At 42.9% G+C, this 27727-nt stretch overlaps 1 protein-coding gene and 1 long non-coding RNA gene across 2 annotated transcripts; both read right to left on the bottom strand.

Annotated features, from left to right (window-relative positions):
• Positions 1 to 418: 418 nt before the first annotated feature.
• Positions 419 to 11717, bottom strand: LOC119616707. Its single transcript, XR_005232683.1, has 2 exons — positions 2445 to 11717; positions 419 to 1726 (listed from the first exon to the last, which is right to left on the bottom strand). It is a non-coding gene; the product is annotated as an uncharacterized LOC119616707 (long non-coding RNA).
• Positions 11718 to 14127: 2410 nt separating this feature from the next.
• On the bottom strand, positions 14128 to 27186 carry asrgl1 (asparaginase and isoaspartyl peptidase 1). The gene is made up of 7 exons (XM_017421650.3): positions 27128 to 27186; positions 24415 to 24610; positions 20437 to 20579; positions 20013 to 20167; positions 18909 to 19030; positions 15826 to 15936; positions 14128 to 14774 (listed from the first exon to the last, which is right to left on the bottom strand). Exons 2-7 carry the CDS (start codon positions 24599 to 24601, stop codon positions 14572 to 14574), a joined length of 921 nt encoding a protein of 306 aa, XP_017277139.1. The 5' UTR covers positions 24602 to 24610; positions 27128 to 27186; the 3' UTR covers positions 14128 to 14571.
• Between the last annotated feature and the right edge of the window lie 541 nt (positions 27187 to 27727).

Below are 27727 nucleotides of genomic sequence, written 5' to 3'. Positions count from 1 at the left end.
TAAACGAAATAAACATTTGAAATATATGAGTTTGTATGTAATGTATGAATATAATATACAAGTTTCACTTTTTAAATGGAATTACTGAAATCAATCTACTTTTTCATGATATTCTAATTTTATGACCAGCACCTGTACTTCAGATCAAGATAATAAAAAAAATCTTCTGGCTCCAAAAATACGACATGGCAGCGCCCCAAAAACCTGACAGTTTTGCTTCAGTTGTCCATCTTTGTTAATGTTCATGATGTACACAGATCCATTAAATGTTCCAGTGTAGAAAGTCTGAAAATATTAACTATTAAACAGACCACATCTACTGATTTTACCTTATCCTTTCTTCAAATGCAGGTTTTTAGAAAAAAATCCAAACCAAAAAAACACACACATTCCATTTGAATGACAACAAACCACAGCATGACTTTTTTCTCTTTATTTGAGTTTTTAGGATTCAGAAAAAAATACACAAAAGTAGTTTAATGTAACTGTTTTTTTAAAGAGATTTCTTCATGTTCTATTATTACTCTGGTGTGTGTATGTGTGTGTGTGTGTGTGTAGTGGCCCAGCACCAGTGGGACAGCTATGACCCAGGTCATTGGGTCAGAGGAAACCAGCCAATCAGAGATCAGCCCCTCCCAGTTTCCTGACCCGAACAGCAGCATTTCCCCAGCAGAGTCCAGTTCAGGATGTCAGAGGAAGAACGCAGAAAACAACTCTGCGTCTGACGGCTCGCTCCATTGGGCTCTTCTCAGAGACGCCCAGAGACAAACGAACCACGCCGTGAAGAAGCGCTGCTGTCCTCCACCGAATCTGGGTGGATTTCTCAACAGGAAGCGGTTCAAGTTCTCTGAACGGAGACAGAACAAGAGATGAAGGGGTGAGCGGAGAAACGTTCTCTCAGCAGCTGCAGCTTCCTGAACCAGGCAGTGCAAACAGTCCCACTCCCGGCCACCGGGAGGCGCACGCCGAGAGTGTAGGGTGTTTACACTTCCTGGGTCTCAGAGGTCGTAAGGGCGCCACGGGGTTGCTGACGATCCAACGTGTTTAACATTAACTGCCGTCCTACGAGGTCAATACGTCCACTGATTCGTTCATTCAGAACACAGCTTCCTGTTTGGACCGAACCATTCCAGTTCAGCACTCCTCTCAATTTGGGTCAGCGGGGCGAGGTGTCGTAGGTTCTTCTGCTCGGAGGAGATAGCCTCCCCTAAAGGCTGCAGCCTGACAGAAGTCAACAAACACGCGGGAGAGTTCGGTGGTTTGGGTCGAACTCGGCGCAGAAAGGTTAATTCTAACGTTTGAGAAACAGGAAGACTTTTGGGCGGTTGTTGGTAAAACCCCGATCCTCTCTACGCTCAGGAATATCAGAGGCACAGTAGAAAGTCTGTGGGAATAATGTGACTTTTCAGTGCCAAACTTTGCCCAGACTTCAATGGAGCTGATAAACCCTCTGTAGGTCTCTGGGAAATGATTCGACTGAAAAAGGACGAGTTTGAGCAAAACTTGCATAAAAACACAGCAGATTCTGCTTATGTCTGCGATTCTTTTAATGAAAGAAAAAAAAAAAAAAAGAAAGGAAAAACGGTGTAGTGGTGTATGGTTTATTGGAAACGGGTTGGGGTTTTCAAGAATTCCTTTCTCCTCCGTGTCTGACCCCCCAACTCGCGACCTTGCCCCGCCTCTCGCACGGTGGCTGCTGGGGACAGGCACCAGCTCCCCCATGACCCTGAACGGAAAAAAAAAAAAAAAAAGGGGGGGGGGGGTAAACAAAATGGACGGAAGCGCAGAAGTACTTCAGATAAAAATAACACCACGTGTTGGTAAAATGGTTGTGTTGTGTTAGCTCGTCTCAGAGCAGTAAAGTGTGTACCTGAGGGGGCAGTTTGTACTACATGTACTTGTACTCCCAGCTGTGTGTGCTTACCATCAGCTGCTAATAAAATCTACACATCCGACGGCAACCCGGAAGAGGAACAGCATCCTCACAGGCTGGTCCCACTACACTATCCCTCGTTAAAAACTAAAAATACACCTCAGATCAGTTTTTTTTTTTTCAGGCTTCGACTCTTATTTACTCACATAGTTCCTACTTCACTGCTCAAATAGTCATTTTTTTCTATAATGTTCAGCTGTAATTAGTCATTTCATGCTCAAACTAAAGGTCACGTGACGCCATGAATGTGTGGGAGAGAGCAGGCTGGACTTAAAGCCCCACATCCATGGCGAGCAGAAGCTGGTTCCAAAAAATGCAACATGGCAGCTGTCATAAGCTGGGGCCTGCTGGCTTCAGCTGCCAACGACTGGAGAAAGGTGGGACCACAGTGTGTAGTATATACAGTCAGTGGTATTTACAGTTTGTTCACCAAACATGTGCTTACAGTTGCATTGTAGTTTCGTGAATGTGTACTTACAGTTGAGCTGCTGTTTACCGAGTGTGTACTTACGGTTGCGTTGCAGTTTACTCTGTATGCGATGTCGCGATGGTAAGGGCAGTTGGCTGCTGCAAACATCCGACTGAAAGCCCTAGAACCAACACCAGCTTCCAGTCGAGGATGTTTACAGTAGCCCAGACTGCCAAGCAGGTCGGCGCAGACCGAGAACCTGGAGACACACACACACACGCGCGCACTTTATTTTAACAAATAAACCGCATTAGTATTCCTCGTGTTTAGTGATAACGTGCGCGTCGAGCCATTGCCGCTGTCTGATAACTGAAACCTGATGGCAAGCATTCGGATTTCGGAGCTACAGAAGCTTCCTCTGACGGCCCAATTCACTCATTTGGATTATTGTAATTCTTGATATAGTCGCATGGATAAATCACAGATGCAGCGACTTCAAATGGTGCAGAATGCAGCGGCACGGCTTCTTCCAGGAACCAGGAAGCTTGACCATATAAGGCCTACACTGGCCTCTTTACGTTGGCTTTTATCGTATAGATTTTAAGATTCTTTTGTTAACTTATAAAGCCTTAAATGGGTTGCCCCCCCCCCATATCTTCGGGGCCTTTTAAAATATCAGTCTGACCAGAGAACCTTACGTTCAAATAATCAGCTATTATTGACAGTTCCGCGGACCCGTCTCAAGAAGAAAGGTGATCAGGCTTTTTCTGTAGTAGCTCCCATTTTTATGGAATAATATACCTTTCCAGATCAGATCTGCCAACAGCCTGATCATTTTAAATTGCTTTTAAAAATTCACTTTTGTTGTTCACCGTTGGACTGTATGAGTTATGATTCGAACTGGACAAGTTTTCTCCTCCGTGTGAGAATTTCTCCACTGAAATAAAGTCAACAGAAGGTACCAGGTAAACTCTGAAACACGACAGGAATCAACTCAATAAATAAGGGTTTAGGAGAAACAAACTTCTGCCTTCTGTCTAATGATCCTGATGATGATGATGGTGAAAGAAGAGGTCAGCATGAGATTAAAGTTTTAAACCCTGACGGTCCGTTTCCTCTCAGCTCCTCAGCCACCAGCTGCAGCTCCTCGCTCTGTGGAACGTGCTGCACGGAGCCAGCAGAGTTAATAGTTTCCACCGTGTTGTCTTTTACAGACTTTGTTGTTCTATAAGCATTGTGTCAGCATGTGACATTCCACAACCTTAACTACCCCCCCTACACACACACACACATGGATATTTACCATGTAAACACAGTTTGGCCTTGTTGTTATTGCTTTATACACCCTCCCACAGCTCCGAATGCACACACGTATCAACACAAACAAACCTAATCACTTGTTCACACGCACATCAATGTGGAGGACTCGCACGGTGTCCTTTCTGACCCCCAACCCCACCCCCTCTCCTCAAAACGCTCTCTTCCTGTTTCTCGTTCACTCGTTTCTCCTGTGGAGTCACGATAACTAGCTTGGTGTGTGTGCGTGCGTGAAATCACATGTGTGTCCTGCGCTGAGATAAAGTTAGGAATGTCTTTCCTTCGTCCACCTCTCCCTTCCATTAACAAAAAAAAAAAAACAAACCCTCTCTAGTCAAACGTCCGGGGAGCACACGGGGACAAAAGTTTACCTGAAATCGACTCATACAACACGCCAAAGATACAGTAGAGTTATTTAAAGAAGAGCACCTATCTAGAAATCAGGCTTGATGTTGTTATGGAGCACGTCACTGCTGTTATCGTTTCTGATGGCAAATTTTAAAAGGCATATCAGCTGTCAAAACACACCATTTGTCCATTGGTTTTTATTTGAATGGGTTTTCTATATGTGTATCATCTATGATAAAAAATAACCACTAAATACGCATCATTCACTACCAAAAGCCCCACCGCATAATTTGTATTAAATGAGCAAAATCAGCAGAGTCCAGCTTTTGTTGCCAACAATTACAAGTCGTTTGTTTACATTTTAAACACTGAGGAGTTCACTTCAGACAGAGCCGGGTGGCTACTGACTGCGTCGGTAAAATAATCCCTGGATGTAAATGGAGAACGAGGGAGAACGACGGACTCGGAGACGCCGGGACGAAAGAGAAAGAGTCAGGTTCTTCTGTCTTCTGAAAAGAAACGCTGGGAGGACCAGAGGCGACAGAAGGAGAGTCATTTGGGAAAAAAGTTGAGTGGCGGACAGCGTTAAAGTGTTTCCGTAACTGATCGCTGAATTTAGTTGTCAACAAAATGATGAGTTTGAGTGACATTAACCCCCCAAACAATCATTTAAGGATGTAGAAATTGTGTCCGAAGCATAAAAATTCAAATAAAAAACATTTGACACCTATTATGACCATTTCTCGCCTGCAAACCACTAGGAAAAGAACTCCAGACTTAACTGTCTTCATTTTTTACCAGTTTAACAGGATGAAGTAATGCATATCTCAGAGCCGTGACTCTCTTTGTGACCTAAAATTTTGGACCAAGGTGTAGGTGTGTGGGGAAGGGGGAGGGGGGCCAACGCTGGAAAAACAGGATTCAGGCTTTGTCTGCACCATAAACTTCTCAGGGGACTGTTTTGTTAACACGAGCCGCTCCGACACTTCACTCGAGACAAAAACTGTGCCTAAAGACCAACCAGTAGGCACCTGAAAATTGTTCTCAGAATTGGCAGAGAGGACAAGGCAGACCATAATGTGTTACCGATTTTAATGAAACCTGCAGAAAGTAATCATTGGGTGGATGTCCAATACGGATTATCTACTGGAGTCAATCTGACTAAAGATGGCCGCCAGAAGTAATTAAACTTAGCGAGCACAGACATGGCGCTAACCCAACTCAAGATGTCTGCGATGGTCCTTCAAAATCGGCTCCAAAATCAGTCAATTTTACAGATACTGAGCTAAAATTTGGCGTGGTGGTAGCTGAGAGTGATCCTAAACACGTTGTCAGAGTACACATTTTTTAATCTCAGCTTTTCGGAAAGGTTACATGGAGTGAATGAATCTGAAAACGTAAACGTTCTTTGGGTTTTCATTGTTTCATTAAAGACACTTGTCGGCCGTACTAATCTCTCCTGGTGCACCGGTTCGTGTTCCTGAGCTCGAGTTACCAAACAGATGATGCATTCAGTGACTGAATGAATTAGAGTCCGACCCAGTTCCTGTCCAGGTCCACACTGCGCACTGTCTTTTGTGAACATGACTCTCTCAGACTGAGTCTTTCAGTCAGGTCACTCCGGGAACAAAGCTAACTTTATCGGGACATTGCAATCCTGCATTCCTCGGATTCTTAGCCCTTGGCAACCAGCTGACACACAGAGCGAGGAGGAGGAGGAGGAGGAAGGACAAATAAAGGCAGGTGCGCACACTGACTTACAGTGTTTCCTCACCGAAGGTCTGAATGGAGGCTGCGGCGGCGGCGGCGGCAGCGCCTCAACACCGGCAGCAGGAGAGAAAACAGAAGGCGGTTTTGTGCAACTGTTTGACGAACTCTTGCAACAGTTTCCGCGTCTCTTTCTGTGTGGTCCAAAAGTGTTGCCCTTACATTTGGGGGAAAGCATGCAACGTAATCTACTACTGAACTCTACTAACCTTTCTTTTCAAATACAAAGGTATTGGATGACGACCCTGCTACGACTTTAAAAAAATTCAGCCAGAACTTGGAAGGTTTTCCAGGGTCTTGATGGGGTCTTTAGGGGTGCATTACCAACACAGTGGGCAATATCTTAACTGTACCCCTGGATGACTGAGCACTGGTACTATTCATACATTAAGTCAACCTCAGTGGCAATAAACTGCGTATGCTCAAAGATGGGGGGCCGAGAAACTGTGTGGTGTCCTACACCATCATCAGGTCTGTGGAGGCTTCATCTCCAGTAACCGTGGACCAAACCGTCTCTGGTGTGAACGTGTGGAAACAGCTGATCTAGGGCCAGAGCTCGCAGTTTCATGCAAAGGAAAGTTTAAAACGCCGCCCGCGCGTTTGTTCCTTCCTGCACTCGGCTTGACATCCGCCTCACACACTCGGACACAATGAAAACACTCCGCGTGGAAGGTCAAACTCTATGAAAGCGTCAAGCAAGTCAGAACCCCTCAGATCACCTGGGAGCTCTTGGAAGTCCGGCAGCTTAAAGCGCAGCGTGTTCTGTCGAGCGCTTTGCTGCCAAATCTGCTTTTGCACGCCCTTCGGTTATTCACGCAAACATCTCGCCGGTGGATTTTTTTAATTGTCGAAGCTCATTGTAAACAATTTCTGTCGTTTCTCTCTCTGTTAGATTCCTGCTTTTGTTTTGTCGAACCAATCGGATCTATTTATTGTTTTATTACGGTAATGCCGACTCGACATTTACAGTGTCATTTTCCTGGTTTTTCTTTTTATATATCAAAACATTAAGCTTATTCTGGAGATGGGTGCTGAAATTTTCAGCTTGTTTAACCTCTTTTTCCAAATATTTTCTCTGCAGAGCTCTCCACTTCCCTGAAAAACACTTTGCTGTTTGAAATCTTCACCATACTTGCTCCATTTTTTAGATTTTAGCTACTGCTTTAGCATACATATTTATATACTACTTTTAGCTAGCCTCTTGCTATTTGTAGCTTCTAGCTAGCCTTTTGCTACTAAAGCTTTTAGCTATTGTTTTTCCAGGTAGCCTGTTTCTATTTGCAGTTTGTAGCTAACCTTTTGCTGCTTCTAGCTAGCATTTTGGTACCATTTTGCTACCTTAGTCTGTAGCAAGCCTTTTTGGCTTTTAGTTAGCTTCTTTCTACTTTTTGCTTCTTACTACTATTTTATTAGTTTCAGTTTTTAGCTAACCTCTTGCTCCATTTAACTTAGTGTTTTGCTAATTTTTGCTTTTAGCTGGCAATTTGGTACTTTTGGCTTTTAGCTACCATTTTTCTCCTTATATAGCTTTAAGCTAGTGTTCTGCTTATATTAGCTTTAACATCTCAGTTTCAGCTTTCTGATGGTAAGATTCATTCATAAATGTATTTCAAGTGATTTTTTTTGCTCCTGATTATTACTACCTGTAAATGATCAATATTGTGGTGCATTTTAAAAGACAACATCAACAGTTGGATTCATGGTAATCAACTAATACACACAATTATCAAGTCCAAAATGTCTCCTGAGCACTTATGGTTGTATTTTATTTGTCTGAATTAACCTCAGAAGCTAAAATTAATCGTTATCGTACCTGTTTATCGTGACACTTCAGATGTTTCGGAGCCAGGAAGCTGTCGGCAGCCGTCAAACACTGAGCTGGAGGGTTCTTAATCTAAAAAGAGCCAACTTTCATTTAAATACTTCAGCTTCCACACATCAGGTCCTGTGGAGAACCTCCTGCTGCAGTCGTGTCGAGCTCCTCTTCCCCCCCTGCAGTAATCAGTGACTGATTCCTGGATAGTTGAGCTGAAACTCCAGCTCGGTTAGTTATTGCGCGGCTCGGTGGATTTTACATTCACAGCCTGGCTTCTTACTTTCCACGGTTCGGTTTTTGACACAGAAACACTGCGTCTGACGTTCAGCTCAGCCCCTCTGTAAACCGCGCCACCTGATAAAACCCAACGAGCTGCCTGATCATCTGGTTGGCGTCCAGTGTCTGCCGTTCAGAAGACTCGCCGGTCATCAGGACGAGTTCCCCCCTCCAACTTTCCGTTCTTTATCTGATAACACGTTCCTGCTCTCACCTCCCCCTCGGGGTCTCTCCACCAGGCCGACCTTGTTCATCCGTCTCAGTCAGCAATTTAACAGAGCGGCGGATATTCCTGTCATGGCCCTGAATACTTACTGAACCCGTGGCCCGTGAAACCAGACCTCTGATTATTAACACACGGCCTGTGGGTTAATGTTCCTTCAGGTACAGCGTCCACTTGCACAAACCCTATTTTCCACTGCAGAGGTCGAGGATAAACCTCTGTGTTCCTTTATTATTGTTACAAATATGAACCGCTGATTAACATTTTCATGATTAGCTGCAGATTTAAACACAAAAAATTAGCAGAGCTTTAGAAGAAAAACACTCATTTTAAAATGAAAAACTTAAAATAGAGATAAGTTCTCTAGTCTCGGGTCAGAAAACAGGATCAGTAACTTCCAGTAAAACCAATCAGTGATCATTCTGTCTTCACTGTAGATAAATGTGTACAACGTGTTCATGTGAGGAGTGTCAAAGATGTTTGTTTATGGGTTTTCGGTACAGGCAATTCTTCTAAAGACCTTGTCTGAACCCAGTTTCCACTCAAAGACTGTTCTTTTTTTTTTTCCAGGACCCACCGGAGTAGAAGCATAACAAGGAGGAAGACCCTCCCCGGCAAGTTAAACTGAACGCGTTTATTCCTGTAACAAGAAGCAAAATGCCTTTGACGAGTAGAAAAGAAGTGCTGTTTGCATGGGTTGTCAAGATTTTTCAGATTTTACCAATCGGGGTCATTTGAAAATAAGGATTCCGAGCCTCGATCTGATATTCGCATTATTTCGCAACTTGTTCCAAGGACACAGACGTGTTTCCCTTATATCAGTGCATATGACTGTTATAGCATCTGTGGCCCCCACGTGGACCAGTGGTGTCAAAACCTGGTCCTGGAGGAGCCACTATCCTGCAGGTTTTAAATGTTTCCCTGCTCCTCAGCAGATCTTTGAGTTCTGCAGAAGCCTGGTAATCAGTCAGTCATTCAAATCAGGCATATCAAAGCACAGAAACACCTAAAACACACAGGATAGTGATAGTAGTCAATCTCTAATCTATGCCATCCAAATCCATACATCTGCTGGAACATGTTTCTTAAAAAAAAGGTTGTCTTCTGCAGCGCCCGACATAAGTGGGAAGTGTAGATTTCTCCGGGAACATGGCGTTCCTGTACGTCTGAACAGAAGCCGATACGTTTCCTGTTTCGCAAAGATGTCTTCCAGCCTGACTAAAAACCATATTCCTTAGTTCTGATCTTGGACAGGGGTTTTCATGGTAATAAGTTGTTGTTATTGTCCTGACAGTGACCTATAAACCTGCTCATTCCTATTCAGTGTCTCCGAGGACAAGGGGGGGATCACAGCCCTGACCTGGAAGACAACCCCTCTGTTACTGAGCTCTTGGGAGTTTTCTGTCTGTCCAAAGGACATCCTGTGGACGTCTCTAACAAGCAACAACACGAGACGTAATGGTGGTTAGACGTCCTGAAGAGGGCGTTCAATACCCAGCTGTGTTAAAGGGGATCTTCATCTCTTTAAGTGAAAGTGTTTGGATGAAGATATGACAGAGGACGCGATTAAAGCTGCAACTCTGGATCTGCTTCAGACGACGATAGAGACTGGGCTGACAGCTCTGGTGTGTCACCGTGACGACGATATTCTGCGGGTTAGAAACTCGGTTCGCCTTCAGATTTCTTAGAATTAGCCGATTAAAATAGAACAGGCTTCGCCTTCCTGTCTCGTTTCCACTCGAGTCATGAGCTGGACTCTAGATCACCCCCCCTGCCCGACTCCGGGATGGGCCCAGAATTCAGGAAGTGGCTCCTGGGCGTCTCCATGGCAACCCTGAGGTCAGCCCCGAGAGGCCGGAGACCCCTCCTCAAACACAAAGAGCTCGGAGGCCTGGATCAACACAAACAACCCGGCTCACACACACACACACACACTCAACAAACACACGTTCATACACACAGAAGCAGTCACAAGGATACGAGCTGCTCCCAGCTAACTGAAGCATTTCCTGTTCAGTCTCCATGGCAACGGCAGATTCTTGGAGTACAGGCTGAAATCTGCTGTACAATCCTGCTGAGGATGCAGCGCTGCAACACGACTGCGGCCTCGGAGCTTCGAGCGTTTCACTCATTTCATTGAAAGGAACCAAACTGAACATAATTTCCATCAGAAAAGTTTGATTCAATCAGAAATAAAGTTGGATGGAATATTCTTGGGCTCTTCCTCTGCGTGGAAAGTTTTCCTCGGAATCTGTCTGGGAACCAAAGCGACCTTCATCCCAGCAGGAGGACAGACTCAGGCAGCCGGACGCTGATCTTTTTTTTTTTTTTTTTTTTAATTTACCACCCAGGTTCAGGCCTGTTTGAACTTCGACCTCCTCGGGGCGTTTATTCTCTGAGTAATGTCAGACAAAAAATAAAAACTCCTCTTCATCACTCAAGTGTGAGCCACTGACACCGTACTGGAGTGCAAGTAGACTTTAAAAAGTTCAGCAGTGAAAGTTAAATTCATCACAATGAAGCTCATGGAAATCGTCTCTGCTGCTGTCAGTCAAAGTCAATCCCCTTGTTTTGCTGTGATGGGATTACTTCACTATAGATACTACTTCCTTGGGGTTTATAGTGTCCTGAGTTCATTTTAAACAAAATCACTTTGTACTCTAATAAAACAAACCTCTTTAAATCAAGGTGATGCATTTGTATAGCTGGATCATGACAATAAGACCTCTATTTCTGTAATCTCAACATTTTATGTTAAGTATCTGAAAAGATTAAGTCTCTACAGCGTGTGAAATGTTTTTTTTTTTTTTTTATCCTGAACACATTAGTGTCTCTCTGTGGTGATAATGCAGAATCTCTCACCAGCTCTGCAGTTATCAGAGGGGAAACTGCACAGGAAACAGCCATCTCACTGCTTCGACAAACTCGATTGAAAAAACGGGAGATTTTCCGTTGAGCAGAAAAATCTCCAATCTGAGAAGAAAATCTGGACAGGGGATAGTTTGTGTTAAATATTACTTAGGTATTTTAAAATTCGGCTGAGACATCTTTGACCAAGCAAAAGAGTTCCGAGTATTTTCCTGTTCCTCACTTCTTTCAGTCGCCCTGTAAGATTTGTCACATTTAAGTAGAATTAGCTTTAAAAACAGGTTAATGAGGAACTTAGAAGATTATTTATGCGGCACCTAAGCGGTGTTTTGACGCAGGACCCATGCCGAATTAAAGACTTGGGTTTTAAACTGTAGTTTACTCTCTGCGACAGTTTTACATCGGAGTTAAAGGAGCAGAAAGTTCAAAAAGTCTCAAACTCGGACGGTTTTTCAGCGGAGTTCGGTGCGACTGAGAGTGGTCCGGAGGTAAACCCAGCTCTCAGAAAGCAGCAGGACTGCTCTTTGGTTTTTAAGATGAAATTAAATCTCAGAGTTGGCATTGCATCGTTTAGACACAAAAAAGATACATGTTAAAAAGTTTAAACTGAGGCGATAACTTTCAGTCAGACTGCAGCTTAGTATTAAACACCACACACAGCTCTGAAAGTAAAAATCCAACCATACCTGATGGGTTTCCTCTTCTGTGGAGGATCTCCTCCGGCGTCCCAGAACAGACTGAGGTCTGTCGGCAAAGGACGGTTTTGTTTAGGAAGAACTCTGGACCGAGTCAAGCCCACTTTGGGTCTGACTGAGGTCAAGCTAGAAACCACAAGAACAAACTGCTTCCTGTCGTGGTCGGACCGGAGGACAGCAAAGTTTTATTGAAAAACAAACAAACACACAAACAAATAAAAACTAGAAACACGCATAATTTAACATATTAAAGAGAGCAACACTTACCTGGAATCAATTAATTAAACGGCAGGTTCATTAGCAAGGAAACTCATGCTTTTATTTTGAAAGGTACCGGATTACACCCCGGAAGCGGTTTTATCGTAAAATGCTTAACTTTGAACAGAAATCTCACCTTGAGGAGTCACGGTGCGCGCGCACACACACACGCACACACAAACAGAGTGTGTTACAAAACTTTTACGTATATTCTGAATTAAACTTTAATTACATTTTTACAGCCATGTCACATCAAAAACTATGTCCAAAGTCGCTCGTCGCTCATGAGATAGTTTGCTAACAAACCAATTGGGTTGACTTCAACACTTGGAGTATGTGTTTGTGAATGACTCTCAGCTACTACCACTTCAGATTTTAGTTCAGGGTGTGTAAAACCGATGGAGTTCGAGCCATTTGGGCCTTTTTGTCTTCGGCAGTGGGGCGATTTTCAAGCCCTGCACAAAGTCTTCCTCCTGATGAAGAGTGTGTGTGTGTGTGTGTGTGTGTGTGTGTGTGTGTGTGTGTGTGTGTGTGTGTGTGTGTGTGTCTCTGTCGGTCGACCTGCAGGGACAGATATCTGTTGTGTCTCTCTGACCTTTTCCAGGACCCTCATCAGAGTTTTGTTTCAGGTCCAAACAGGTGCCGCTCGGGTGTTTCCACTGTAATCACCCAGGGCTGAGGGGACCCACATCAGGTGTTCACACTGCAAACATGGCTCCCGGTGAACGACCGCTGCGCACAGGAGCAGCGGTCAGCTCACATTCCACAGGCTCGGACCGCTGGTTTAAATCTGGCTGCTCATTCAGACATGTTTCTCTGCTGTCACAGGGAGAAAAGAGGTGAACGCCACAGAGTTCTCGCCCGCTGCTGAAAGATGACAGACGGGACTACATCTGTGTGTATGAGTGTCTGTTAGCAAAATATCTCACAAACCACTTGATGAACTTCAATAAAACTAACAGGCGGTAATCACTGGATGTACATATACAACTGATTAACCTTTGGAGTCAACCCAATTTAAGATGGCCGCCACAGCCAACTGACCTTAAAGACACAAAAGTGGTTGTAGCTGAGACTGCTCCCCAACACACAATCTGAGCACTAAGAGATCGCACAAGATCTTTGCTTAAAATTTTGCCACTAATTATTTTGAGTCAACTCTGCTTGTCTGTTAGCAAAATATCTCACAAACCCATGGGCAGATTTTAATGACACTTTCAGGAATATAATATTAGACAAATGTCACCAACTGATTAACTTTTGGAGGCAACCCAGTTTAAGATGGCCGCCACAGCCAACTGAACTTAGAAAACACTAAAATGGCTATAAATCAGACAATTTTACAGATATTTTGCTCAACTGTGTTGTGGTTGTGACCGAGACTCATTAACAACACATATTCTAATTGTGACTCATTGAGTGAGATCTTTGCTTAAAATGTAAGTGATAATTCGTGAAGTCCCCCCGTCGGTCTGTTAGCAAAATATCTCAAGAAGCGCTGGATGAATTTTGATGAAACACTCAGAAACTAATTGCTGGATGTACATCTACAACTGATCAAAATTTGGAGTCACCCTAATTTAAGATGACCGCCACAGCCATTTGAACTCAGAAAACACAAAAATGGCTATAAATCAGCCCATTTTACAGATATTGTGCTAAAATTTGTTGTGGCTGGGACTGATTCACAGCACATACTCTGGGGGCTATTTATTTCTTGGTATTAATTGTTGAAGCCAGCCCTGTTTGTCTGTCAGCAAAATATCTCATGAACTACTGGATGGATTTTTGAAGCTGCACTGCTTCCTGTTTTCATGAAGTTAAATCAAACCTACTTCTTAGCATTTTCTCTTTAGTCCGGGGGTGGGGGGGGGGACAGCTATTAAGCAGAACCTTTTTTCTAAAACATCTCTCTCTCCACAGATTTTTCACAGGTGACCATATAGCGGAGACAAAGTTGCCATGCTCCAGAGAAGGGAGGGGGGGGTGTCAGAGTGACCCAGCAGCACAGATATCTTCATGGCCGATACACATTTCCATCAAACAACAGAGTAAACTAAAGCCAGACAGGCTTTTATTTCCTAACACCGTAAGGTTAAAGGAAACCTGATCACAGACTCTGTGGAGCAGATGATGTTCACATGGCTTTATCACATCACTGGTTTGAATTCAATCACATGAGTCCACACGAGCCGACAACACAAAGAACAAACCAGCTTCATTTTGTTTCAGTGTTTTTATTTCTGGCAAAACAGTACCACCCGGTGGACAAAACAGGTTACTACACCCATAGATAAACGCTGAAACAAATCAACACTCGATTTCTCCTTTGGTAGGGAGTTCGGAGGCAAAGCCGAAACACTGACACTGATCTGGGATCATTTTCGATCCATCAGACATTCGTCGCGAACGACCACCAGATGACGACCGGACACTTTTACGGCGTTAAAGTGCAACAAGCACAGAGAGAAGACACATCAGCAGATCTGTAAATAAAACCCTGAGCCACAGCTGGGAATATATATATATATATATATATATTTATATATAAACAAATTTGATCATTTATTATTAACATTTGAACTTATACTAGCTGGTATCTGATTGTTATTATTATCACTGATATATAAATTGGGGTGAATCACGGAGTAAAAGCTGCAGTCAGATGCTCCGGGTGAGGTGCTCGCCGCTGTACAGACCGTAGTGCAGCGTGCCTCTCTGGGCCGCGGCCCACGACATGTTCTCGGTGGTGAAGCGCGCGGCCCAGTTCCCCCGAGGGTCCACCGTCACCACCCCTCCCAGCCCCTCGACTCTGGACTTCAGGCAGGCCAGGCCCAGGTCACTGGCGGCCTCCGCAGACTGACCTGGGATCAGAGGAGACAGGAGGTTAAAAACACGGGCAGGTCAAAACTGAAAAACATTTTTAAAAAAAACTCACGGACCACTGGACGTAATCGTTGGATGTGTGTCTACAACTGATTCGCTTCTGGAGTCAACCCAATTCAATATGGCTGCCACAGCCAACTGATTGCAGAGAACACAACTATGGCTACAGCTCGCTGCATTTTACAGATATTTATCTACATCTTGGGGTGGTAGGAGCTGAGAGTCTGTCACAACACATACTCTGAGCATGACACCTTTGCTTTAAACTTTGGCATTAGCAGTCGGTGTCAACCCTGTTTGTCTGTTAGCAAAATATCTAGTTACCATTTAACCTAACGTGCATGTTTTTTGTTCTGTGGGAGGAAACCGGAGAACGCAGGCTCAGGGAGAACATGTAAACTCCACCCAGAAAGGCCCCGGGTTGGGAAGCAAACCTGCAACCCTCATGCTGGGAGGCGACACCCTCTAACCACTGCTCCACTGTGCTGCCCAGATCATGATCCGGACCTTGCGATTTTTTTTTTAATCACACTGTGGCGGAGGTTTGCACTCTCCGAGTGCTTCTCGTTCTAAATGTTATGTCTGGAGGACACCATTCGCCACTCGTCACCTGCCCAACATCGAGCCCACGATGAAGCATGGCGGTGGCGGCAGCATGCTGCGGGAGGATGGGGTTCAGCAGCAGGACTGAGTAACTGCTCAGGGTTGAGGGAGCTCAGGACCTCAGATTGGACTCAAGGTTCACCTTCCAACATGGCAGTAACCGAAAGGACACAATGAGGACAACGCAGGAGTGGCTCAGGGACAAATGTCCTGGATTAGACCAGCCAGAACCCTGACTTGAACCCTGTTAAACATCTCTGGAGAGACCCCAAAAAGGCTCAGGGGCGTAGTTGCTGCTAAAGATGCTTCAGCTCACTACTACTGTAAAAATATACAAAATTATATAAAACTCTGTTATCGCTCAGTCAGTATGCAGTACTTCATGAGGTTAAAGGGAATAACCGTGTGTGTGTGTGTGTGTGCTACCTTGTTCCATGTGGAATAGGATGAGTCGGGCCAGCACGACCTTCATGATGGTTTCTCCGTCGCCCGTCGTGGACACGGCTCCCGACAGGTTATCAGCGTAGCCTCCGCTGCCTGAAACACAACACCGCGTCCGATTAGCCGCAGTGACAGCGAGGGAGCAGCCTCTGGTGATCGCACGGCGGCGCTGTACGGCCAAAAGGTTTGGAACCAGGTGATGGTTACATCAAGCTGTAGGCTGGAGATGTAACCAGACGGGTTTGAATTTGATTTTTATCTGTTATCATTTACAGATGTTGAGCTAAAATTTCATGTGTTAAGTACCTGAGAGTCATCTCTAACACATACTCCGACCGCTAATTGACTGTGTGAGTTTTTGGCTTAAAACCTTATTATTAACTACTGGAGTCAACTTTGTCTGTCTGTTAGCAAAATATCTCATGAACCACTGGATGGATTTTATTGAAACTTTCAGAAAATAATCACTAGCTGGACATCTAAAACTGAATAACTTTTAAAGCCAACCTAATTCAAGATGGCCACCACAACCAACAGACATTAGAAAATGCAAAAATGGTTATAACTCAGTCAATTGCACAGATATTGAGGTAAAATTTGATGTAGTTGTAGCTGAGAGTTATCCAAAGCCTAAACTTTATGCTCTATACCTTTTGCATCATATTTGCCTGAAACTTTGGCATAAACTGTTGAACTCAATCCTTTTGGTCTGTTAGCAAAATATCTCTTAAACCACTAGATGGATTTTCATGAAACTCTCAGAGAGCAACAACTGGATCTACATCTACAACCGATTTAACTTTGGGAGTCAATCCAGTTCAAGATGGCCGCCACAGCTAATCGACCTCATCCAACACAAAAATCGTTATAACTTAGTCGATTTTACAAATACTCAGCTAAAATTTGATGTGGTGGTAGCTGAGCGTCATCCCCAACACATATTCCGAGCGCAAACAGGTCGCAGGAGAGACAGCAATATCGAGTAAGATTGTGCACAACATTTGTTTGTAAATTCCAGCTGGGGAGCTAGTGTCTATCTCCAGCAGTCACTGTGCAAGAGGCGGGGGACACCTTGGACAGGTCGCAAGTCCATCACAGGGACACATAGGGACAAATGAGACAAACAACCATTTACACTCTCACTCACACCTAGGGACAATTTAAGACTCACCAATCACCATGCATGTTTTTGGACTGTGGGAGGAAACCGGAGTAGCCGGAGTAAACCCACGTGAGCACACAGAGATCATGTAAACTCCACCCGGGATGCAATCCTGCAACCTTCTTGCTGGGAGGCGACAGCTGTGCCACCCGATAGAAGATACAACCAAAAAAAAACATCCACGCTGACAAAGAAATTAGAAATTCCAACGCGAATTTAAGCAAAACCTTCTTAAATAAGAATTTGGCTTTTTGAAACCCTTTTTTTTTACTGTTCCACCTCTGTTGAAATGCCAGTTAACTAATAAGACCACGCCTTAGTGAAAGTAAACCAAAAATATGTGGTCTGGTAGCATATTTCCCTTTAATTGTGAAAAGCTGCCTTCTTGTGTTAAAACCTGCACTTTGACAGAGAAACACCCAACTGGGACTTATCTCATGTTTGTGTCCATGAGATGACTGAAGTCCAAAATTCAGCCTATAAGTTAGTGCATGCCTCCTGTAAAGACGACACTAACAGTGGCCTGAGTTGGTACATCTGTGGGCTGAAAACAGCAGCGCGTAGAGACGTCTTCACCAAATTGCACCAGATGAGAACGAAACAACACGGAAGAAAGAAATAATTATTCATCATTATATATTCAACACAAATACTAAACCAAAAGTCAAAAACAGTAAAGAACTAAGGCCACCCTCTGATCCAGCAGCTTGTCAAAGCTACTTCGGCAACAAAAAAGTAGTGGTTTTTAACCCACTCTTCTTTACAGCATTGCTTTCATTCGTCGAAGTTTGCAGACATTTGTTTCTGCACAGATTTCCTTAAGGATCTATAGCGTTTAATCAAGCTGAGGTCTGGACTTTAACCGGATCCTTGCAGCACATTGATTGTTTTTTTGTTTTTTAGCCATTCTGTTGCAGATTAGCTGTTGTGTATGGAATCGTTGTTCTGCCTCGTGACCCAGTTTGGTCTGAACATCTGCTGTCGGACAGACGGCCCCACAGAGGAGTTCATGAGCTGCTCAATCAGCCTAAAACAAGCCCAAATCATCAGCCTTCCAACTCCGTGCCTAACAGTTGGTACGAGGTGGAGTGTTTTTTGTTTTTGTTACTGCTTCTGCATTTTGGAGTGTTTATAGAATGAATTAAAAGGTTTAATTTGAGCTTTTTTATCTGAGGTGTTAATTAACTAATTTTAACACCTGGTCAGGACCAGATTATATTACTTTAATGTATTCATCTGTAAACTATTGGATCTAAACGCTGATTTTCATTACTTTTTTGAAGTAAACTTTGAAATTTACCATTGTTTTTTTAAATTCCCCTTTATTTAAATGAACTGGTGTTGGTCAGTTTTATTTAAAGCACTTTGAGTTCTATCTGTCTGTATAAACGCTGTGGTAGAAATAAACTCTTGACTGACGTCCTCATCTGATCTAATTAAAGGGATCTGAACAGATTTGAACTCGTTGTTGCTGTACTGAACTTAACTTTCTCATTTATCGTTTTCATTTGATTTTGTTTGATTTCAGATTAAACAAACAATGGAACTCAGGTTTTCCGTATCAGAACCAAAGTCACATTAGGTTGGTCGCTTGACAGGAGAGAAGCATTTTGACTGATATTATTATGAAAATCACCATCCTTTTGCTCACAAAGACAGTCTTATTATTAAAAAGTACAAAATTCCTAACAACATCGGGAATATGTTACTACAGTGAGTCTTTTCTGTGAGTTTATTTACTCCAATGATCTCATTATCACCTGCTGCCGAAAGGTAGGCAGTACTGTTCCTGCCTGCCTCTGGGTGTTTTTGTGTTTGTCTGTTAGCAAAACATCTCATAAACCAGTGGACCGATTATAATGAAGCTCTCAGAAAGTAGTCATTGGATGAAGAGACAAGCACTGACCTATGCAGGGGGTGTCGCCCACCCGGCCCTCCATCTTGTTCGACAGTCCTCCAGTGGAGGTTGCACACGCTACGTTACCCTCGACGTCAACCGCCACTGCCCCGACCGTACCCATCCTCCCCCTAAAGAAGAAAACAGCTGAACCATGCAGAGTATGGAGCACTAAACGCACATCAGACTATGGATTTACACTAAAGCAGATTCCTTTTTTTGACCCAGAACCTGGATCTTTAATGTCTGCCGTGACGTGCCGGGTCCTACAGAAGGCGTTTTGCACCAAACAATCTAGAAACTTCGACTCTTTAAAACCTAACGTTTCTCTAGCACTCTGAGATTGTTTCAGCAGGACAAACATCCCAGGAATATTTCTAAATGAGGTTCCTGACGGATCAAGTGCACATCAGAGTGTTATTCTCTGCCTGTCACTGATCCAACCTGGGTAAACATTCTGGGACGGCTGCATTGGTAAGAAAAACACTGATTGTACAACAGTGTTTACTCAGAAATAAAACCTGTCCAAAAATCCCCTGAAGCTCCTTTACCTACAGCCCTCCAAATAAGAGGGGATTTTTATGGTTGTGAAGTGAAAAAACATCCAGCTGAAGGTTAACCCGTCCAATTTATTATTCCAGTAAATGTGCCAAGGAATATATCACTGATACACAGCTCTAACGAGATGTTACAAAAGGCAGACAATAGCAAAACCTAATAACCATGAACACATCACAAATATGCCTCAATATCATGGCAGAGTAGACAGTGTTAGCATGAGATTATGTAACTTTATTGTCGAGTCATTGCTACATAAAGGTATATGGGAATTTTAAAAATTGTTGGTTTGTGAAAGAAACAAATGCCACAGAGTGTCTCAAAACGTTCACACAAACATTTTCATTTTTTCTCACGCGTGTCACAGAGGCTCGCAGCCTTGTTGCATGAATTTTGAACATGTTTCTCTCAAAACCATTGCAGAGTTGTTGCAGGATGACAATTATCTCAAATGCATGTACGGTAATTAAAAGTTGGTTTATAAGGGTCAGACCTGGTCACATTTCTTTGTATTTCAGGAACAAATGCTGCCTGAAGCAGAGTGTATTGTCTCACATTTGGCACTCCACAGGGTTGGCATCAGGTGCCAGGTTCTTTTTCCAGCGCATGCGAGAGTACTCAGTGATGAGGGACTCCTGAGGAACCTCAGCGACTCCCATGGAGCGGGCAAACTGACTAGCTCCTTCTGCTGTCAGGCATACATGACTGGTCTGAAGGGAAAGGATCAAAGATCACGTGTGTGGAACATGTCTTTAAATGACTACAAAAGGCAGATTGATTCACTGGAACACTGTGAATAAAACTGACGTGAGTTTTATTAGGAGGTACTCCTAATCTTCAGATTCTGCAGGTTTTTTATGCCAAGCTACATTCACTGATTTCAGCAAAGATTCTCATTCAGTCTGCATCAGTCATGGAGTGAGAAGTGCTAAAAAAAAAGAAAGAATTTAAAAAAAGGAATAAACTCATGATCCATTACCTTGTCCATGACCAGTCTCGCCAGCTGAACTGGGTTAGCTATGTTACGCACAGCAGACACGGCACCGCTGGCCAGGGTTCTTCCATCCATCATAATGGCATCCATCTCTACCTCTCCTTTAATGTTCAGCAATGAGCCGCACCCTGAAACATCGGTTGAAGAGGTATTTATTAGAAACAATCTGCTGCCAAACTTCTTTTTCTTTCGGCCATTCCCTTTTTAGTGATCTCCACATAGCGTAGCATGAGATTATGATCCTCCTCCGTCTTCTGTGTCCTCTGTCCTCACTCCAACTACCTCCATGTTCTCTCTAATTGCATCCTTTTCCTGGCAGCTTCATCTCTAACATCCTTCTACCAATATACCCACTGTCCCTCCTCTGCACATGTCCAGACCATCTGGCCTCTCTAACTTTATCTCCCAGTCGTTCAACCTGTGCTGTACCTCTGATGACCTCATTCCTAATCCTATCCATCCTCGTCACTCCCAAGGAGAACCTGAACATCTTCAGCTATGCCACTTCCACTTCTGTCTACCAAACCTGCTACTAAAATGAAAATGCAAAACATTATACGTGAGCTACAACTAAAGATAACTGACTTTTAGAGGCTTAATATTTGGTACCAATTCAGAATCCTCCTGGCTGGCTTGCCAAATTGTTGCATTTATTTACTTCATTAAACACAGAACTCAAAGACTGACAGCTGGAGATAATTTACAACCTAACTGGACAATCAACAATAATAGTTTAAAGTAGTTGGGACTAGGGGTGGGCAATATTTGTTCATGAAGGAATAGATTATGGTTACGATCAGAGAAGCAGAGAAATGTAAGGATCGTCTATAGAGCAAATTTTGTCTGTTGATTTGTGGAGATGCATCACTCATCAGTTATTTCCTCAGCCAAATCCCACTATTTGCTAGTCTGCTTAATGCCCACCTTCGATAAATGGCAATTAACCAATCATAGCAAACCACAGTCACTTCTTATTCAAGCTGCAGCAGTAAACTGAAACTTAAAACAAAATGTAGGCATTCATCCATAAAAAGCACTCCACCTCTGTTATATGGGACTGGTTTGGTTTTTCTCCAAATGAGAAGACATAAACCCTAATCCTAGCAAGGGTATAAAAGTTGCTGGGTGTTAATAATTAGCCTGGATTAAGATATATTATCACACTTTGATTGTCTTTGCTCTGAATGATATTACACTTCAAAGGTAACCACAGTTTACCTCCAAATTTATATTTTTATTTCACTCCTTTCAATAATATATTCTTTAGGAGGTAAACTAAAGTCATGGTAAAATGACCATCCATTCATCCACCTGCTGCTCGTTCTGGAGTTGATCCACAGGGGCAGCAGCTTGAGCAGGGAAGCCCAGACATCTCTTTTCCACAGTCACCTACCAGTGGGACAATCCCGGAACACCTACCAAGGGAATTGTTCAAGGTACAGATGCCCGAATGACCTCAACTGGCTCTTCTTGATGTGGAGTAGCAGAGGCTCTACTCCAAGTCTCTCCTGGATAACCGAATAGCCCACCCTATCTTTAAGGGACAGCCCAGCTACCCTGTGGATAAAACTCTTTTTGACTGCCTGTATTGGAGATCTTTTTCTTTTAGTCACTACCCAGAGTTTGTGATTATAAGTAAAGGTAGGAATGTAGACCGACCAGTAAACAGAGAGTGTCCCAAGCAGCTCAGCTCTTCTTCACCACAATGGTATGCAATACTTTTGAAGCTGCACCAAACTGTCTGTCACTTGCGCTCCATTCTTCCCTCACTCATGAACAAAACCCAGAGGCAGCACCTCACTCCCAACCCAGAGAGGGAAGTGTCCCCCTGTTCCAACTGAGACCCATGGCCTCAAATTTGGAGGTGCTGATCTTCATCCCAGCTGCTTCACCTTCAACTGCAAACCACTCCAGTGAGAGCTGGAGATCATGGCACAATGACGCCAACAAGACCACATTATCTGGAAACAGCATAGATGGAATCCTGAGGCCACTAAACCAGACCCCTTCCTCTCCCTTGCACCAAGAAATTCTGTCCATAAAAGTTATGAGCAGAATCGGGGACAACAGGCAGCCCATGCTGAGTACAACTCTCTCCCTGAAGAGGTCCAACTTACTGCTGGCAATGCAAACCAGACTCTCACACCATTTGTTTAGGGACTGAATGGCCTGTAGCGGTGGACCTCCACTTCCATGCTCACATAACAGCCTGCACAGGGTACCCCGGGGAGCATAGATGAATGTCTTCTCTGACTCCACAAAACACATGTAGACTGGTTGGGCAAACTCCCATGCCCCCTCAAGGACTGTAGGGCGCGTAAAGAGCTGGGAAAGTACCCGCATTGTTCCTCCTGTATATGAGGTCTGGCCATCCACCAGGCTGTCTTCTCCTGCACTCCTGAATAGATCTTACCAGGGAGGCTGAGGAGTGTGATTCCCCTGCAATTAGAACAGACCCTCCGGTCTCACTTCTTGAAAAGGGGAACCGCCACCCCAGTCTGCAATCCAGTGGCACTGCCCCCATTTTCCCTGTCATGTTCAATTCAATTCAGTCCATTTATATACGTTGCCAAGGCCTGTCAACCGAGACAGCCCAGCAACATCCAAAGCGTTGAGGAACTTAGGGCGGAGCTCATCCACCCCTGGATCCCTGCTGCTGTGGAGCTTTTTAACAAACTTAGCCATCTGAGGTTGCCTCGACAATGGAGGCGTGGAACATACCCCACTCTGACTCTATGTCCCCTACCACTGCTCGCCAACTGGTGGTTGGTGAGCTCCAGTCCTCACTTCACCTGAGTGTCCAAAACACAGCCAGAGATCAGATAACACGACTGCGAAGTCTATCATCGACCTGTAGCCTAGGGTGTCCGGATGCCATGTGCACTTATGGACACCCTTATGTTCAAACATGGTGTTTGTTATGGACAAACAGCAGAACACCACTTGAGTTCAGAGAGTCCGTTCCTCCCGGTCATGCCCCTCCAGGTTACCCTTGTAGAAACTGAAGCTCCCCAGCAGAATGATAGAGCATCTACATACATGGAGCATCTTCCAGCACCCATGCTAAGGACTCCAAGAAGGCTTAATACTCTGGACTGCTGTTTGGCACATAGTCCCAAACAACAGTTTGCAGAGCCTGTCCCCCGACACAAAGGCGCAGGGAAGCTACCCTCTTATCTTCCAGGAAAAACTCCAGGGATTGGCAAAGGGCCTTTAATAACAGACATTCTGGATGGGTAACAAACATTGTATTTCTCCATTCACTCACTGTCTCACTGCTATGCTAGAATAAAAACACTCTAAGTGTTTAGGTGTTAACAATTTAATTTCCACTGAATGACCAGTAATATAAATTAAACTTTTGAATGAGTAAGATTGACGTCAAAGCAAACCACACAGTTTAAACAACTGTGTTTTGGAATGCTCTCAATTTCATACCAAAAAGAGGATTTTCTGCAAAGTCAATAACAAAAAACATTGTGTCAAAACCTGAGCACCATAGAAAATAATGGAACTGAGGCTAACATTGGAAAAATGCTTCACAATTTTCACAAAACATTGTCTGTGTTCAGAATTTCTAGTATGTGTTGAGTCATTTTTGATGATTATTTTATTTTTTAGCAATGAAATAATATGCATGTCCTACAATACAATCTGTGCACACAAAAATAATATGTGATTTTCAAAAACTAGCACACAAAATGTGGCTGCATGGCTGGCTGGCCAACACTTTGCACCAATAACAGCTCCTATAGCTCTAGGGGCTTATTTATCATTAATGTCTGTTTAAAAAAAACAAAACAAGAGAGACAAATATAGTGAAAATGTTTTTCAACGTGAAAGTAAATAAAAAGGAAACTCAAATCAAATTTAATGTCTACAAAAAAGGTGAATTCACATGATGGTGTGACCATCAGAGACTTCTAGCTCGGCCTCATCCAAATAGCTTTTTGTTCGCATTACCTGCATTAAAAGTGGGGTTATTCTCCATCTGGGTCACAGCTTCAACCACAGCATCCATACTGCTGCCTCCACCCTGGAGGATGAGGTATGCTGCCTGCGCTGCTGAACACACCCCCATAGTGGACTTTTCTGACCGCTCCTTCGGAACAAGACCCGCCCCTCCATGGACCACCACTACCGGCAACATGTCAATCACCTGAGAAAAGAAGATTCATATGCTTGTTGCAAATAAAGCCAACATCTTAAAACCCATTTTTAAAAGTTCACAATTATTTTACTGTCATGGTGTAATATAGAAGAACAAATATTCCGGCCTAAACATTATTTAAACAAGAGCAGATTTTACAGTCATGATCAAACCTTTTGGCGGAAACACAAACATTTCACTAGTTTTATGTTTTTATTTGACAAATATGTCAACTTAATGTGAAGAGTCAATAGTTACAGCGTTGACTCTTCATAACATCTGCATTTGTCTCCTCATGAAGCAAAAAAAATATTTCTCACATTTTTCCCTAGCAAGTCTATATATACAATCACAATTCCAATGAATGTGGGACATTGTATAAAACATAAATAAAAACAGAATATGACGATGATTTGCAAATCCTTTTCAACCTTTTCAAGCAGGTACCATTCTAGTACCTGCACTCTTCGCTTGGCATTGTCTTGCCAAGATATGCAGGGACGTCCCTGAAAAAGACGTCACTTGGATGGCAGCATATATGCCTTCACAGATGTCGAAGTTCACCATGCTATGGGCACTAATACACCCCCATACCATCAGAGATGCTGGCTTTTGAGTCCAACCTCAAGTCCTCCTAGTGGTCCGGTGCACTTCCATTTGGTGGACTAAGTTTGCAGCTTTTCTTACTTAATATTTTTGGTTGTTGCTGTATTATTATTATTATTACTATTATTATTATTATTGTTTGTATTTGTTTTTTGTATTGTGCGTAATTCATATGTCTGCAGTGCATTTTGCCGTCTGCTGCGCGGTTGCACCTAAAACAGTATAGATTTAGTCTGATTTAATGTCAAACAGTGGACGTAAACATCTTGTTTCAACTGTTTAAAACATTAAACTCAAAACTTGCAGTAGATGAAGCAAAATGACTTTGTCCATATTTTATATATATGCAGTGACAAAAGCACTCTGGCTGATTAAGATAAATATTTTGAGAGATTTAAATTTTTATTCAATAAAAATTATTAAAAAAATAATCTTCAAACAATGTTATTTTTTTCTACACAGTTTCTTTTATCAGACTTACCTGGAAATTTTAATTCCTCAAATTAAACTTACTAAACTTACTAAATTAAATTCCATACTTTTCCAGACTGGAAAGGGAACCCTGCATTTATTGATTTTGGCATGAGTAAATTAGTAATCGAGTATCGAGTTCTGTAGTTTTCAGCATCAGTGGTACTTTTATTGTTGCAGTTTTAGTAAAAGTAACTTTTTTCAGGCAGGCCAATGCAGGAAGTGTCTTTCAGCAGAAGACTCTTTAGTCTGGTCTCATTTTTTTCCCTATGTTTGATTCCCACAAGCAAACAGATGGAAGTGGTTTTGTTGTTGAAATGTTTACATAATTAAAATTAATATTATTTCATGCCATAATTTTAAACTGAGGTTATCTTATATTGACAAAGGATGGAGATATTGTTAAATCTGTTAGCACTCAAAGTATGTGTTAAGGATCACTCTCAGCTACTGCTACATCAAACATAGGCTCAATTCGAACAGTCTATAGCAATTTTTGAGTTTCAACTTGATAAACTGTGGCAGCCATCTTGAATTAGGTTGACTCTAAAAGTAAATCAGCTGTAGATGTGCACCCAATGATTATTTTCTAGGAGTATTGTTCAAATCTGTTAGGTGGTTTATAAGATATGTTGCTAACAGACAAACAGGGCTGACTCTAACAGCTAATGCTAAAGTTTTAAGCAAAGATCCGACATAGCTAAAGAGGAGCACTTGGAGTATGTGTTGTGAATAACTCTCAACTACTACTACACCAAAGTTTAGCGCACCATCTGTGAAACTGACTGCATTGTAGCTATTTTTGTGTTTTAGAAGATAAGCTGGCTGTGGCGGCCATCTTGAATCGGGTTGACTCCAACAGTGAATCAGTTGTAGGTGTAGATCCAATGATTACATTCAGACGGTTTCGTTGAAATCCATTCAGTGGTTTAGGAGATATTTTGCTAACAGACAAACAAGGTTGAAATGTAAAAAAAGATTGCAGCTGTCCAGTCAGTCACATGACAGTTCTTCTAGGTCTCTGCTTCAGACACACACATTTCTGTCTGTGGTAGATATATTAGATATCTGGTGAAGAGTATGGAGTTGTATTTATCTATTTAATAATAATAATAATAATAATAATAATAATAATAATAATAATAATAATAAGATACCACTGACTGACTTAATTAAATAAAACCTGGTTCCGTTCTGTTTTACATGTAGATTATTCTCATTCAGGGAACTGTTCTATAAAAATTCAAAAGGAACCAGATTAAATACTGTCTAAGATTAACATGCTGATCTCTCCCACTGTTAGGACTGACCCATTTTCATACAGCTCAGGCCTCCGAACCGAACCAGAGCTGCCACACGGCGGCACAGTCATTAAATCCGCATAAACGCGCTAAATAAAACACTGAAACAGCCAGAGCACGAACTCAAAACAGGAGACTATATTTTTACCTGTCCGAGGTCTTGCTGCAATATTTCCCCGTTAACGACGCCACTTCCGGGATGCAGCACTGGCTCTTTCAAAATAAAAGTCCCCCCAGACTTCCCCTAGCGCAACATGTTGGAACTGCTGGAAGAAAGGCTGTTCAAAGGGCAACAATCGGGTCAAGTTTACTGATGTGCTGTGTAATTTACGTCACTTTTATTGAAAAGTCCCAGCAGTAATCTCTGACCAGTTCAAAGGTCTGTATTGGAAATAATTAAAATGCATGATGAATTTCTCAGTAGTGTTTCAAAGGGAGCAAGTAGATAATTATGTGAAATAAATGTAGCATGAAGAATCACCCCTTTTCCATGATCTCTCTGACGCAGTGTCATCTTTCACCAACTGTTCTTCTGAAAAGTTCATTCTGACCTGAGTGAATCTTGATTGTTTTGGGACACGTGTACACCCTCTAATCAGACCCTCCAGGATTTCGCGATGTTGCGATCGCAACTATTAATGCCAAATCAAGCAAACCCCGCAAAATCGCAACTTTGTGCAACTTTGCCCAAAACACCGCAACTTTCCTGCAGCTTTAACCAAAATAACCCCAAATAACTCACGAAGAA

Source organism: Kryptolebias marmoratus, linkage group LG22 (assembly GCF_001649575.2).
Source record: "Kryptolebias marmoratus isolate JLee-2015 linkage group LG22, ASM164957v2, whole genome shotgun sequence".
NCBI lineage: Eukaryota > Metazoa > Chordata > Actinopteri > Cyprinodontiformes > Rivulidae > Kryptolebias > Kryptolebias marmoratus.
The sequence above is the reverse complement of the archived record's forward strand: the minus strand, read 5'-3'. Positions and strand labels throughout refer to the sequence as shown.

Excerpts from the sequence above, each read along its gene's own strand:
- asrgl1 (XM_017421650.3), bottom strand. The coding sequence starts at position 24,601 with ATGTTGCCGGTAGTGGTGGTCCATGGAGGGGCGGGTCTTGTTCCGAAG. Across the intron at positions 19,031-20,012 it reads AACCCTGTGGAGTGCCAAAT|GGGGAGGATGGGTACGGTCG; the intron begins GTGAGACAATAC and ends TTTCTTCTTTAG. Across the intron at positions 14,775-15,825 it reads CCTATTCCACATGGAACAAG|GTCAGTCTGCGGAGGCCGCC; the intron begins GTAGCACACACA and ends CTCTGATCCCAG.